Source organism: Apis laboriosa, unplaced genomic scaffold (genome assembly GCF_014066325.1).
Source record: "Apis laboriosa isolate Shangri-la unplaced genomic scaffold, ASM1406632v1 scaffold18_cov149, whole genome shotgun sequence".
NCBI lineage: Eukaryota > Metazoa > Arthropoda > Insecta > Hymenoptera > Apidae > Apis > Apis laboriosa.
In genome coordinates, this window is record NW_025222233.1 from 1,490,675 (window position 1) to 1,502,251 (window position 11,577).

Sequence of the window (11,577 nt, forward strand, 5' to 3'; positions counted from 1 at the left end):
CAGTCTGTATATTTTGCCCAAACATATAGAGAATGATACAATTTATAAGAAAAATGTAAAATTAAAATGATTTCCTAAACAAATAATTATAAACTGTAGTATAAAACAACAGCATTTTTCTAACACGAAAAATAAACAGATTCGCTATTGTCGTATGAAATAGACTTCTACATGTATACATTATATTCATAAATATCATAGATCTCTATTTCATAGACTATGTAAATTCTTATAAAAAAAAAATTTTATCGTGTTTTTTCAATGTTGAATAATAGATAAATATATGGAAATGCATAACTATTTTTTTACAATATTATTTCCACATGATTTTTTTCTTTTTGTATTTTAATAATACATGTATTTTAATAATACACGTGGAAAATAAACATAGAAAATTTGTTACTACAAACATATTTATGTTCTATCAAAATGTAATTTTACACAAATAAAATTTATTTGTTTTTGTTAGATTATTGCAACATGTTTATATATTGTATGTTGCAATGAATGTGTTTTTTTTTTCAAATAGTAAGATTTTTTTAAAAAATATAACTTAATTATCTGTTTTTTTCATTAATGATGAAACTCAATACTATTGTTTTAATAATCTTGTATATGTCATGGTAGGGCCATATAAAGACTAGATTTAATAATATTTGAATCTTTTTCGACCATAATGTGCATATCTTCTATATCAAAAATATGTTGTTATTCTGTATTGTTACTTTCTAAATAAACAAAAAGTCAGTTCCGGCTATAGTATTTAAGTAATATAAATCTATTTTCGCTACTTGAAAAATAGCCCAACGTCAGCAAAGAATTACTCCATTATGTTATAATATTCTTAACGATACATACACGCGTTATTGATTTTATGGTATGATTTACATAAATATGTGCTGTAATTTTTACCAATATAAAAATGATAACTTATTTGAAGATTTCAGATATGATAATTAAAAAATGTATTTTAAATAAAATTTTATATAAATTTAAAAAATATCATAAGTCTTGCCATTGTTGAAGACTATGTCAATAATTTAAAAATTATTATTAATTAAAAAATTATTGAAATATCAAAATATGTTCTAATACGGAAGACTAATTTTAGTAAATTAATTTATTAAATATTTCACATTGAAAAATTATCACTCTCATCGTAATCTTGCATGGTGCAATGATATTACTAAAAAATTTACAATTTGTATTTAGAAATTGAATATTCTGTAACTTAATTATATCAACAGATAAACGTGTAATATATCTATGGCAGTAAAGAAAGAATAAATTCTTCACTTATCTGATAATAATGTTTTATACAAGTAAACAATATATTAGTGTATAAAACTACATAAATATATTTTTAGGATATCTTCCATGCACATATTTCGTATGAGTAATGATAATAATGTAATTAAAATAATGTAATATTATGATCAAATGGCATAATATGTGACTAGTGTAAGATGAAAACCAAATATCAATTTCACATAGATGCTTATCTGATATTTTTTTTCTATTAAAAACAAAATTATAAATGACATAATATAATTATTTATATTTCTTTTGATTTTTAATTCTCAAAAAAAAAAAAAAAAAAAAAAAAAAAAAAAAAAAAAAAAAAAAAAGAAAAAAAAAGATTTCATATCTCTATAAGAATAATATAATAACAGTATATAGATAAACATAATAATAAAAAATTAAGTATAATGATTATTTGTTCACCTAAATTATGTAAAATAATTTACATTGGTGACGTGAGGCTATTGGCTAGTATTAATTACTCGTACTTGATTTTCAAAGAGAGACAGAACATTGTTTTGAAAGAAAATATTTTTAACTGTCATTATTCATTTTTTTTTTTTAAGATAGACACTTCATCAATAAACAATGCTCTTCTCTTTGATAAAATTAAGAACGAGATAAAATCTATTCATTTATACAACTGTACACCCTTTATCTATCATCATCACACTTATTTGCATAAAAAAAAATAATTGAACTGTTAGAAGTTCTGCTGACGTTTTCGTTTGGTATCCATAGCGTCAAGAATCGGTTGTCTCTTCGTTTGGTACCTTCTTCTCAACTCATCTATTTCTCTCTCCATTTCTGCATCCAAATTAGCCATTCGTTGCTGTAATTCCTCGTATGAGAGAAACTTCAGCTGCAGGATATGGTTGTTTATCTATATTCAATTTTTTTTAAAAATGCCTAAAGTGGCACTCGATTGATTTTAAATTTTAAAAAAGTATTAAAAATACTAAAAAAATTTTAATTCTATCTTTTTTGAAAATTTACAAATGTTTATTACTTACGAAGTCGAAATCACGTTCTGTAAAAACATTTTGGAACTTGGATATGTTATTATGAGGCTGTTCTTGTATAGGATGAGAAATCTGATTAAGCTGTAATTGTAAGTGACTTTGAAACCTCTGCGATTCCGTGGGGCTTCGTAATTCTAGTTTATTTTCATTATCTTGATTGTGTACTCCAAGTATTTGTCCATTACCCTAATATTTGAGAAATAATAATTTTATATATATATATATATTTCATAATATAATATATTTACATTTTTATATTTAAAATATATAATTTATAAAATACATACATGTATAAATCTTACCTTTCCTATTTCAGGTGCTTCTTTTTTATCAAAATGATCTAAAAATAATGGCCGGTATTTTTTTCCGGACTCTACTGACCCTGTATTATGCCCTGTGAATAATCAATATTTATTATTTTTATTCTTTTTTAGTACATTAGTGTTTTTTTCATTAAACGATTTCTTCTTACGTTTCATAGTTGCTTCGGTATCAGTGTCACTATTAATAACCATTGTTCCCAAATCTAACATTGCAGAAACAAGTGTACCCGTATCTGGAAGATCATGACTTGGTACTAAAGTTCCTGTGTCTTCTGGCAGTGGTTTCATTGTTCCACTACAATCTTCTTCGTCCTTATAATCGACATTAAATATTGTTTATTAATATATGTTTTTGTATATAATAGCATTTATAATAAATATCAATAAAAATAAATACCGAATCTTCTGTTTGGTTTTGATTTTTGATTGCCACATTATTTATGACATGGGCACGATGTGCGCTTTGTTTTTCTCGTATTTCGTGAGCTTCTGCAATCATTTGACTAAGAATACTTGGTTGCTTGGCATTACCTGTAATATTAAATATAAGATATTATTATATGAATAAAAAAAAAAATAATAATTTTATTTCATTATAAATTTTACCTATGAATTCATGATTTAATAGCTCAGTTGCTGTAGCTCTTTCTTCTGGATTTTTAACAAGGCACCCACTGACAAAATCTATAAATTCAGGACTCCATTGATCAGGTTCTCTAAAGCTAGGTGGTGGTTTAGTTGGAATCATAAATATTGCTCTCATTGGATGTATATCACCATAAGGTGGCTTGCCTTCTGCCATTTCTAAAGCAGTTATACCAAGAGACCATATATCTGCCACACAGTCATATCCAATTTCTTGTATTACTTCTGGAGCCATCCAAAATGGAGTTCCTATAACTGTGTTACGTTTTGCCATTGTATCCTAGACAAAATTTTTAAAAATTAGTTTTTAATTTTATTGATCAAAAGATTTGTTTTATATAATGATAAAAAAAATCATATAGCTTACAGTTAACTGTCCTGCTACTCCAAAATCAGCTAATTTTGCATGCCCTTCATTATTGAGTAAAATATTTCCTGCTTTAATATCTCTATGTATTTTTCTTCTCAAATGAAGATATTCCAAACCTTTTAAAGTATCACTGAGAATTGTTGCTATTTCATCTTCTTGTAAAGTTTTCTTTCTTAACCTCATAATATCACTAACAGATCCAGCTCCACAATATTCCATTACAATCTATGAAATTATATTTTGATAAATATAAGCAAAAGATAAATAAAAATATTTTATTTATTATATTGTTAATATTTAAAATTACCCATAAATCAGTATTTTTAAAGTAGCTTCCATAATATTTAACAACATATGGAGAATCACATTGTTGCATAATAGAAATTTCTTTTATAATTTCTTGTAAATCTGTATCAACAGGTACTTGTTTAATGGCAAGCACCTGTCCACTTTCTTTATGCAATGCTTTATAAACTGATCCATAAGATCTATATAAATAAAATATAAGACAAAATTTTAAAAATTATTAATATTTATTTCTAATAAACTGATTTTATTAAGAAATTGAATATGCTCCTATATATATTTATTTACTTACCCTTCTCCTAATTTGCATATTATATCAAATACTTCTTCAGGTTGCCTGGTTAAACTTTCTTCAGACAATTTTTTTAATTCACTGAAAAAAAATAAAATTCCTAATCACATAAATGATATTTATATTGTATGATATATAAGAATTTAGATTTACTTTTATTTTAATTTTTATATCAAGATTTATATTATACAAAATAGTTGTAAAAACTGTATATATTATATAGTTTTCTGTATAAATCTACATATAGTTTTACTAACTTTTTATTAATATTAAAATGTAAATATATTAGACATTTAATTTCTATAATAATAAAATAAATTAAGATATTCTTAAAATTAATACTTTCCCAATTTAAAATTTATTAAGAAGAATTAAAATAAATTTAAGTATAATAAATAATATTAATAAATTGATAATGTGCAGGTTAACAAAGAAACAAAGAATCAATACTGTATAATTGCTTGGTATAACAAGTGAAACGCTCAAAAGATTGAAAGACGATTCCTCTTAGCTACAAATAACTTCCACCTGCAAATTCGTAAAGTTCTGCAAGTTTGAAAAACACGAAGTAAAAACAATTAAATACCTCTTCGAAGACATTTTCGCTTTTTGTGTCAACAGGTTTTTACTTGAATAAAAACACCTTTAATATTTACATAAATAACTTAATGTGGATAAAACAGATATCATTCCGGTTGTAAAAACATAGTCAATTTAAAATAGAAGTGTTACATTTTTGTCAATAAATTAAAGTAACCATACAACCGAAATATCGAAAACCATTGACCATCTAATATTCCAGATAGCAGAGTTGATCGAAAAGTAAAATGTCTCTGAACTGGCTAGATTGATTATATACTACCATTACTTATTATTTTACTTATCATAAGGAAACAAATAGAAATAAAAGTAAAAATAAAAATAGAATTAAATTTTTATTTTAAATCGATCAAATGTCATATTTTTAAGAGATGAGTTTATTAACATGAATTATATTTAAAAAAGATTTAAATAAATAATGACCAATCATCATGTAACTACATATGCGACACTGCAATTTTCTTCATCTCGTAAATTATACTTAAAATATGAATTGAAAATATCATTTAAAATGGAAAAAATATTGGTTTTTGAAAAATGATTTAAAATGTATTATTTTTTACTTTTGCTATTGAATGTAATAAAATTAAACTTGATGTTTAAATAAAGAAAAGAAATCAGTATTTTATAATATGAAACAGATTTGACAGAAATGACATCAAATCAAAAAATATCAATCCAATTTTTCGGAATTATATCGAATTTTTTTGAAATCAGGTAAAAATAAATTGATCAGTAGAAATGAAATTAATTAATAAGAAATTTAAAAAATATGATAAAAAATTAGTATTAATAAAAATATATTATGCATATATAATTTATTAATCTTATAATAAAATCTATAAATTTTTTAATTTTTTTGTCATTGAATCTTTTAAATCGACTAATAGCAAACAATAATAATAGTTAAATTATTATTTTAACTTAAACATAAGATAGATAAAGTTATATTAATCGAAAATACGGTAAGAATTTTGAAAATACCGCCAGCATATATATAGTAAGAGTAACGAACAACAGAGGGAGCGGAAACCTGAGCATCGCTTGAACACACGAGAGTTTCTAGGCCCTGCACGTAATCGCGTGTCCACGCACGGTGAACGCTAGCACTCGTTTGCTAGACGGCCGGCTAGCAAAACGAGTCGATTTCTCCTGGTGCGCGATATCGCGGTAAGAGGTGGAGGATACGTTACTCGTCGAGAAATTGGAGGGTATTGTCGAAGACACCGGTTACGAGGGGACCTTGTGGTAGTTAGACAGGAAACGATAGGAACGAGATAGAATAGCCGAGAAGACGGAAAGGAGAAAAGAAGAAAAGAAGGAAAGAAAGAACGGTGGAAGAAGAGGAAGAGAGACGGAAATAAAGAAGAACGAAAGGTAGCCAGAGTGTACAGGACACACGAGGAGAGAGACGACAGGGCGAGAGAAAGACACACACGAAGCGCGTTAGAGTGCGTGATCCAAAATGGCGCTGAACCAGGACGTGGACCAGTTGTCGAAGAGTAATCTTGTGGTAAGGATCGATCAAAACTCCGAATCGGATCTACAAGCGCTATTCGACAGCGTCCTGAAGCCAGACTCGAAGCGTCCGCTGCAAGTACCATTGCGCATGCGCAATCTACCAGATTCTTTCTTTAATCCACCGTCGACGGGTAGCAAAAGTCCCTCGATCTCGCATTCCCGGGAGAATTCGGCGGATTCGGCGTTCGGCACAGCAGCCGCGGCCGCAGCGGCAGCGGTCGGCGGCGGTGGGCCAACACCCGGTGGAAACGCGACTGGTACACCGGCTACCGGAGCAGCAGGTGCGGCTACTGGTGGAAGTGGAAATAGCGCTGGTAGCGGATCAAACGCCGCAGGTGCGGCCGCGGCTGGCCTTACCGTAGCTCATCCTCGCGCCCACAGCAGCCCGGCTTCTCTTCAGCAAACCTACGCCTCGGCTCAGCAGGCGCCTCAGCACGCGCCTCAACCGCACGCGCGTCACCATCATCACCAGAAGCAACGCAGTTACGACGTCATCAGTACGGTCGACGACCTAGGTCCCCTGCCGCATGGATGGGAACAGGCGCGCACCCCCGAGGGACAAATCTACTTCCTCAAGTGAGTCTACTTTTCTTCTACCTTTTCCCTTTTTTCCTCATATTTTATTTTTTTCTAATTTTTTGTCTATCTCTCTTGTCTGTCTCTCTCTCTCTCTCCCTTCCTCCCTTTCTCTCTCTCTCTCTCCCTCCCTTCCTCCCTCTCCTATCCTGTTTTTACGTTCCCGCCCATTTCATTCGTTTTTTTTATATCGATACGTATATATATTTTTATCGATTTCTGGAAATTTTTCGAAGATGTCTATGAAATCTGATTGGTTAAGATCAACGGAATCCTCGTGAACGCTCTTAAGGTTTCCTCTATAAACGTAAGTTTCATGTTGCTCGATCCTCTTAGGGCGTTACACGAGAACGAGAAAATACGAAGGGAATACCGGCATCGATTTGACATTTTCTTGTGATTTCTAGTGATTTCACAATATAATTGACTCATTTCCAAGTGGTTCCTATCCTAGAACTATTGAATAAACGTTCCTACTTCGAATCGAAGCAACTCACCGCTGTATATGCGACTGCTGCTTCGTATTTTCGCCGTGTTGGGGTCCCACATACCTCAAGGCCGTTACTGTCTTTATCACCACCTCGTCTTACTCATCGTTGTTTCTTCGTTCCTCCATTTCTCAGCCGTCTCTCCCCACCGCGAGCGGTTCGTCATGTATCCTCGTTGTCCCCGCCATCCCGTTTTCTCATCTTTCTCTTTGCTCGGGTCTCCTTGTCAATCTCGTGCCGCCTACTCGATACCTCCAGTCCCTTCCCCAAGTTTCTCCTCCATCTCGCTCGTTTAACCTGATCCACCTGCACCGTCACTAGGATTCCCACGTGTCACCTGTCGTGGGAAACGCTCCTCGTATGCTTTGTCGCCTCGTTCGTCTCCTTCCACCCATCTGTCTTTCACCGACTCGAACGTTTCTCCGTTAAGCGTCTCTCTCTTTTCAAATCGACGCGTCTAATTTCCAATCTTTCACGAATTTTTTGACGGAGAAGCTGTTCGAAACAGACAGAAGAGGAGAAGTTTTAAATAAATCGTCAAAATCGTTCGTCCCATTTTAAAACATATTTCGTTTCGTATGTATTCGTTTATCGATCGTTTATCGAAGGTATATATAAGAATTGGAAAGATTAAACAATCGTCGTGTATCACCTCCTTCGATTTCTTCGAGTTCACGTGTTTTCCTTCGAGTGTCGATCGATCGACCGCGTTACACTTTCCTCCTTGTTTGCTTTGATGTCCGATTACGATTTCGTTGATCGAGTAGTTGATGTCACGTCGAGATATCCCCGGGTTGATAATCGATATGTTTCACCGTCGATAACGAGTATACGTACCTGCAGACGAAGGGATTCTCGTTTATATATATCTGTACTTTTATAAATATTCATCGTGTCTCCTCTTGAATGTTCGCCTTTCTGAAAGCCGATTGAAAAGGGCTTTCATTCGCATTCTCTGGTATTGTTCTTCGCCTCATTTTCAAGTATTTTCTTTTTTCTTTTTTTCTTTTTTTTTTTTTATTTATTTGCTAACACGAGAGAAAGGATTCACAGGGAAGATGGAAAAAACTCGAGAAGTTTCTTCGTCCTTTTATATGTATGCATCTTCTTTCAGAGGGTTTTACCTGAGGTTAGCATTCGAACCGTTTATTTCACCTGCAAATTCTACCTGCCGCTAAAAATCGTGAGAACATTTTAACCAGAGACGATTTTTCGGAATACCGAGAACTGCATTTTACCGTTCGTGAGAATTGTTCATTCAAAGCATTCTTTTCGATTCTTAGTATTCCAAATTTTTCGACTTAATGCGAACTTCTTTCTCATTCAAACAACTCGTTTCATGAAAACAATCGGTTCAAGGAAATCTATCTATGCCTCTACCTTGAAAATATCGGAAGTCGGTTTCTCGATAAACGATACTTAGCAAGCTCGAAAGCGGTATCGCCAAGATCGTCGCGGTTTCATTCCGTTTAAGAGGAATTTCTTTCAGGGAAATTACGTTTCCATTTACGTTTCACGATTCCACCGTGTGAAACTCGTGTGGACGTCGCCGCATGACGAATCTTTGCTCGAGATACCATCGTGAAAGTCGTAAAACACATCGATAATTATCGTCCAATGAATCGAACAATTTTCAGATAATGTTTCGTTGACGTTCATTTTCAATGAGCAGCCTGTTTTTCCATTAATCGTTATTTAATCGCTCCATAACGAAACGTCCTTAATCCATTTCTCGAACTACCTGGAGTCGTACCGAAATGTTACGTAAAAACGTAATTAGGCAATCTATCCTGCCGATCTCTATTGCCCGTAATTTCTACTACGTCGCCGTTCTCCACAGCCAATTCCAGTTTTGTAAAAAGTTCACAACCGTACTCGTGTTTTCGTACTAAGAATCGAGTTTCCTCGTTCATTTGCTCGTTAATCGCGTTACCATTCGAAATTTTGCGAAATTTTAATCGCCATCTATGTTTCCATAACACCGAAGCTTTTGAAATTGTTAGGTTAGGCTATAACTATTGGTAACGTGATCATTTGCGATGCTGGAAATGGAATAAAAAAGTAAGGAAAAGAAAGAAACGACTTAACGAATAATTATTCGAGTAGAATCATTAAGTATCGACGAGTTATATATCGTTTTCAGGTTCGTGTTTCTGATTCGTGCCTATTCTTTACGTGTAAATATCGTTTAATCGTTGATTAGAATATAGTCATAATCATGGACCAGTAGTACTTTGAATTGTCGTGCGTGGAAGGAGAAAAATCATTGCATTCCCTCGATAGACGTAACACAGCGGCCGCGAGGAGAGTTGGTCGGTAATGGCCGATGGTAAAAGAAGTGCAGCCAACCGAGAGACGCATGGTTGTTGTATTATGCAGTAATGACTGCCGTGACGGCACCCGTGTCTTCTCTCTGTTATTCCTCTTCTCTCGCGCCGTTCGTCCAATTACCTCTGCTCCGTCTCTTCGAGCTTTTGGATCTTATCCAGAAGCGGGACTTATTAGAATCTAATTTGCGTAATTGAAACGTGATTCGAGCCGCGAACAAACTGATTTCTTGAAACCCTTCTAGGAAGTGTCTCTCTTCTCTTTTTTCTCTCTTTCTCCGTCACCGTTTTCTCTCTTGCATTCTAGGTATAGTATATTTTTCGCGAGAAAATAACGAGAGACGCGAAAAAAGAGAATATTATTTATTCTCGCTTTTCTCGATTGATACATGATTTTGCGTTGAATTTTCACGAAAAATGAGAATTTTCGTGAACGGGATTGAGTGAAAATTTTTTAAAGAGCACGTACAATTTTTTCCTCGGAGTTTTAGTTTGCCGCGGTTGGCGGGCAGATTGCTCGTTACCTCGCCGTATAATGTTATACTTGGGTCCCGTTAGCTAGGCTCGCGTATTACATACTAGCGAGGAGGAGCAACTGTATTCCGACGAAACGAAACGACTTTGCGAACCAGCCGGAGGCAATTTTTTTTTTTTTCTCTCTCTCTCTCTTCTTTTTTTCATCGAGTGGACGTAAACAGTCCTTCGGCATGGCCTGTTCTCTCTTCTCTCTTCGAGGTGGGACGCGGGTAAAGAGACGGCGATGCGCATTCGTCCGCTCGCTCGTTCGTTTAAACGCGAGGCGTGTAGACGCGTGCCTCGGAACGAAAGGTCTTGCCAGCTCGAGAAACACGTTTCACCGCCAGGTGAACACACGAGACACGACGAGCAGGCATCCAAGGTTTTCCGCCAACTGTATCATTTGACGAAACATTAGTCACGAGCAGAGTCACATTTTACCAGTGGAATTCGCTCGGCTCGCCGTTTATTCGCTCCTACGGATCTCGTTTATCGAGCCTCTTTGCCAAACTATGTTATTCCTCTTTCCATTAAAAATATGCCCGCCGAATTTTTTCCCGGCCAAATTTCTTTTACTTTTCAGACTCGTCGAAAATCCATCGGAAGTCGAATCATCATCTTGTTATACGGATACGATTGGAATAGGTTCTTCGCATTAGTCAGAACGAATCTACAGGAACAGCTATTGCGCATATTTCGCGCGAGTCGCATTCGGTCTTTCCGCTATCTTGATTTTTACCCGATATATATTTTCTCGCGTGATCGAATGTTGTTTGAAAATCGAATGTTTGTCAATCGTTGTTTCCAATCGTTCGAACGTAGTTAGGCCAAAGAATCGAATAATGTGTTACACGGGGAACATAATCGTAGCGGCTGAAACGTAAATGGCAATTGATTCGCGACTACTTCCTTGTGTTACAGCGAGAAATAATGCGAATCTTTCGCAAACTTGTCGATAACGGGCACGAGGAGAGGTGATCCGTGAGCGTAGTGGAACGCCGCGACATATATCAGAGCCGTTTTCCTCGTAAATTCATTTCGAGGACGTTCAGTACATATGCATTTTCGAATGCAGTGAAAGTTGGGCTTGCGCGCGCGCGCGCCTGCGCGACATCGGCATCCTGTTGCGTTCTCAGGGTCAGTTCGACAACGCGGATACGCGCGTTTTCCTTCAATTTTTCCATTTCATATTTCCCCGATATATTTCGTTCGTTTTATCGGCGTCCTCGTGTCACCTCGAAGACTTTTATCTCGAGAAGAAAAAGAAAAGGAAAAAGAAAAAAAAAAAA

General features: G+C 34.1%; 2 protein-coding genes across 4 annotated transcripts in view; one reads left to right on the forward strand and one right to left on the reverse strand.

The window, feature by feature from the left end:
• Nucleotides 1-1,625: 1,625 nt before the first annotated feature.
• LOC122711998 (serine/threonine-protein kinase 3) lies at nucleotides 1,626-4,998 on the reverse strand. Of its 3 annotated transcripts, none has more exons than XM_043931260.1 (10): nucleotides 4,847-4,998; nucleotides 4,261-4,341; nucleotides 3,970-4,150; nucleotides 3,660-3,887; nucleotides 3,254-3,572; nucleotides 3,045-3,178; nucleotides 2,797-2,959; nucleotides 2,627-2,718; nucleotides 2,316-2,510; nucleotides 1,626-2,185 (listed from the first exon to the last, which is right to left on the reverse strand). In XM_043931260.1, exons 1-10 carry the CDS (start codon nucleotides 4,858-4,860, stop codon nucleotides 2,006-2,008), a joined length of 1,587 nt encoding a protein of 528 aa, XP_043787195.1. In that variant the 5' UTR covers nucleotides 4,861-4,998; the 3' UTR covers nucleotides 1,626-2,005. The 3 variants fall into 3 exon arrangements, with proteins under 3 accessions (XP_043787195.1, XP_043787196.1, XP_043787194.1); XM_043931261.1 differs by having other exon boundaries at nucleotides 1,626-2,164; nucleotides 2,612-2,718; XM_043931259.1 differs by having other exon boundaries at nucleotides 2,612-2,718.
• A 957-nt stretch (nucleotides 4,999-5,955) lies between these two features.
• The window catches only part of LOC122712005 (transcriptional coactivator YAP1), a 14,801-nt gene continuing 9,179 nt past the window's right edge, over nucleotides 5,956-11,577 (forward strand). Inside the window, exon 1 of the mRNA XM_043931278.1 lies at nucleotides 5,956-6,957. Within this exon, the coding sequence (XP_043787213.1) occupies nucleotides 6,326-6,957 (632 nt within the window). The 5' untranslated portion in view covers nucleotides 5,956-6,325. The remainder of the gene's footprint in view (nucleotides 6,958-11,577) is intronic.